Genomic DNA, 2832 nt, shown 5'->3' with positions numbered 1-2832 from the left:
TTATTCCTTAGTGATAAGCAATAAATGTCAGCAAACATTTGAACATTATTAAATCGAATCAGGAGGTAATATTGAACCACTTAGATATTTGTTTTCCTATTTGGTCCAGAGTTATAACACACAATAATTTAGTAGTGGTATAGGATATAAAACTTTCAAAAGACACCATTACGAGTTAGCATATTATGGAATTAAGGTATCGCAATGTCTGTTTGTCCCGCATTTTGGAAAAATTACTTTCATTAGTCCGCAAGCTCATCGTTTAGTTGATACATATACATTTTCATGTAGTGTGTGTATATCGAACGAACTGGAAAGTGACCTTTTGTCTTTGGACAATGGTTGATTAAATTCTAGTCTTGACTATAAAAATTATCGCATTTTTATCTTCAAAAACAAAGCTACCACAGTTAACCCTATTTGGAATTTAGGGGTATACATTTTTGCAAGCTTTTGCATCTATGAAACCAAACTTGTTTTGCTAGGTAGAGTAATTTATTCCAGCTGCCACGATATACATATTGCATTTGTGCCGACGGAGTCGATAGCAAGCATACACGAATACACAAAAACATGACTAATTGTTTATGACAATTATTTATTTTGTCTTTTTCTTGGCGTTCAGGCCCATAACAGAATCACAAAGTGAAACCGACATGCGGCTCTCCGACATCAAATGTTAGTGGAAGAATACGATATTAACTAAATTATGAAGCATATGTCCATATTATTTTTTCGATTTTAGCATGTATTGGAAATTGGTGTTTCCTACAATCTTTAACGCATTTGCTTATCTCAATATCAGTGGAAAAATTCGCCTTTAATGCGCTCTTACAATGTTGGCTGGCTTCCCCCATTATTCATTTTCTGTATAAAGGGATTTTTTTTCAATTCCCCTCCCGTAGCATGTATACATACAGTAGACAATTTTCCTAACATGGGATTATGTAAGACTACCAATTACAAGACGATTTTAATTTTTTGTATTTTTTTAGGTAATGTTTTCTTTAAATAACATTTATTTTTTATTAACGGTTTTTTTGTGGTTGTTGATTAATATCTAAAGTTTTAAATTAATGAATATAGTAACAGAGATTTATCTTTGTATTGTTGCTGATGATGTTTCAGGAGGTGGTTGTGGTTTGTAACGATACGTTTGGTATCCACATTATTTAACAACAAAAATTATAGTGTTTCATATCAAAAGAATCTCCTTATGTATATATATATTCTTTGATTAAATGCACGCTTCAGCTCCTGTCTGATGATTTCGATTCGTGTGCGTATTTTCATCTCTTGTAAACTCTAAATTTTTTGCGCAAAATCTAAATTGTTACGACAGCATGGTGTGTTGTTTAAATCTTAATAGGTAATAATTTAACATCATATCTTTTTATGCTTCCCCTCTTCCGCATGGTGTGGTGGTGGGTGGAAAATTTAATCCTTGGATTGCATGTATTTGATCAAGTCAATGACACGGTTGGAATAACCGAATTCGTTGTCGTACCAAGAGATCAACTTGACAAATTGATCGTTGAGGGAGATACCAGCCTTGGCATCAAAGACCGAGGAGTGGGTGTCGCTAACAAAATCGGTGGAGACAACTTCTTCATCGGTGTAGCCCAAGATTCCCTTCATGGGTCCATTGGAAGCTTCCAAAACCTTGGCTTTGATGGCATCATAGGAGGCTGGTTTGCCCAAACGGACAGTCAAATCGACAACAGATACATTTGGTGTGGGGACACGGAAAGCCATGCCAGTGAGTTTTCCATTCAAAGCGGGAATAACTTTGCCAACAGCCTTGGCGGCACCGGTGGAGGCAGGAATGATGTTTTGGGCAGCACCACGGCCATCACGCCACAATTTGCCAGAGGGTCCGTCAACGGTCTTTTGGGTGGCAGTGGTGGCATGGACAGTGGTCATGAGACCTTCAACGATTTCCCAGTTATCGTGGATAACCTTGGCCAAGGGAGCCAAGCAGTTAGTTGTGCAGGAGGCATTGGACACAACTTTCATGTCTGGCTTGTAGGCATCCAAGTTGACACCGCATACAAACATGGGAGCATCAGCAGAGGGGGCAGAGATGATAACCTTCTTGGCACCGCCCTTGAAATGGGCAGAAGCCTTGTCGATGGTGGTGAAGACACCGGTGGACTCAACAACATATTCGGCTCCAGCGCTGGCCCAGTTGATGTTGGCGGGGTCACGTTCGCTGAAAACGGTGATGGCTTGACCGTTAACTACCAATTTGCCACCTTCAGCGGCAACGGTACCCTTGAAACGACCGTGGGTCGAATCGAATTTGAACAAATAAACCATGTATTCGACATCGATGAAGGGATCATTGACAGCTACAACGTTAGCGCCCTTATCAATGGCAGCTCTCAAGACGAGACGACCAATGCGACCGAATCCATTAATACCGATTTTGGACATATTTAAGCTGTGTGTTGTGTTTATTTGTTCACTTGATCAAAAACTGGAGAAATTTCTCTTCCGCTACCGAACCGTGCCACTCGCTCTTGACGAATAAACTGTGCTGTTGTTTCAATATTGCTCAGCTCATCAACTCTTGAAAATCGTTTGAGTGCGGGGAATATCGAAAAGCGGGGGGTATGGTTGCACACTCAATGTCAGTTGAAGGACGTTCATCTATTGCAATCCATTTCAAACGAAAAAGCTCCCCTACTGGAGTTCTCTTTTTTGCCGGCATTTGTATTTATGGTGTAAGAGCAGTGCAAATATATGGACAACAATGACATTTAACGAATAAACTAAACGAATGTTTTTGATACATGGTTGTATTTGATAAGTGATGCCAGATCTTAAAGT

The 2832-nt window shown here is 39.4% G+C and overlaps 1 protein-coding gene across 1 annotated transcript; it reads right to left on the bottom strand.

Annotated features, from left to right (window-relative positions):
- Positions 1-971: 971 nt before the first annotated feature.
- Gapdh2 (Glyceraldehyde 3 phosphate dehydrogenase 2) lies at positions 972-2548 on the bottom strand. Its single transcript, XM_075303233.1, has one exon. The coding sequence runs from the start codon at positions 2434-2436 to the stop codon at positions 1438-1440; it is 999 nt and encodes a 332-aa protein (XP_075159348.1). The 5' UTR covers positions 2437-2548; the 3' UTR covers positions 972-1437.
- Between the last annotated feature and the right edge of the window lie 284 nt (positions 2549-2832).

This window comes from Haematobia irritans, chromosome 3 (genome assembly GCF_050003625.1).
Source record: "Haematobia irritans isolate KBUSLIRL chromosome 3, ASM5000362v1, whole genome shotgun sequence".
In the NCBI taxonomy this organism is placed as follows: domain Eukaryota; kingdom Metazoa; phylum Arthropoda; class Insecta; order Diptera; family Muscidae; genus Haematobia; species Haematobia irritans.
This window is presented reverse-complemented; position numbering and strand designations above follow the sequence as displayed.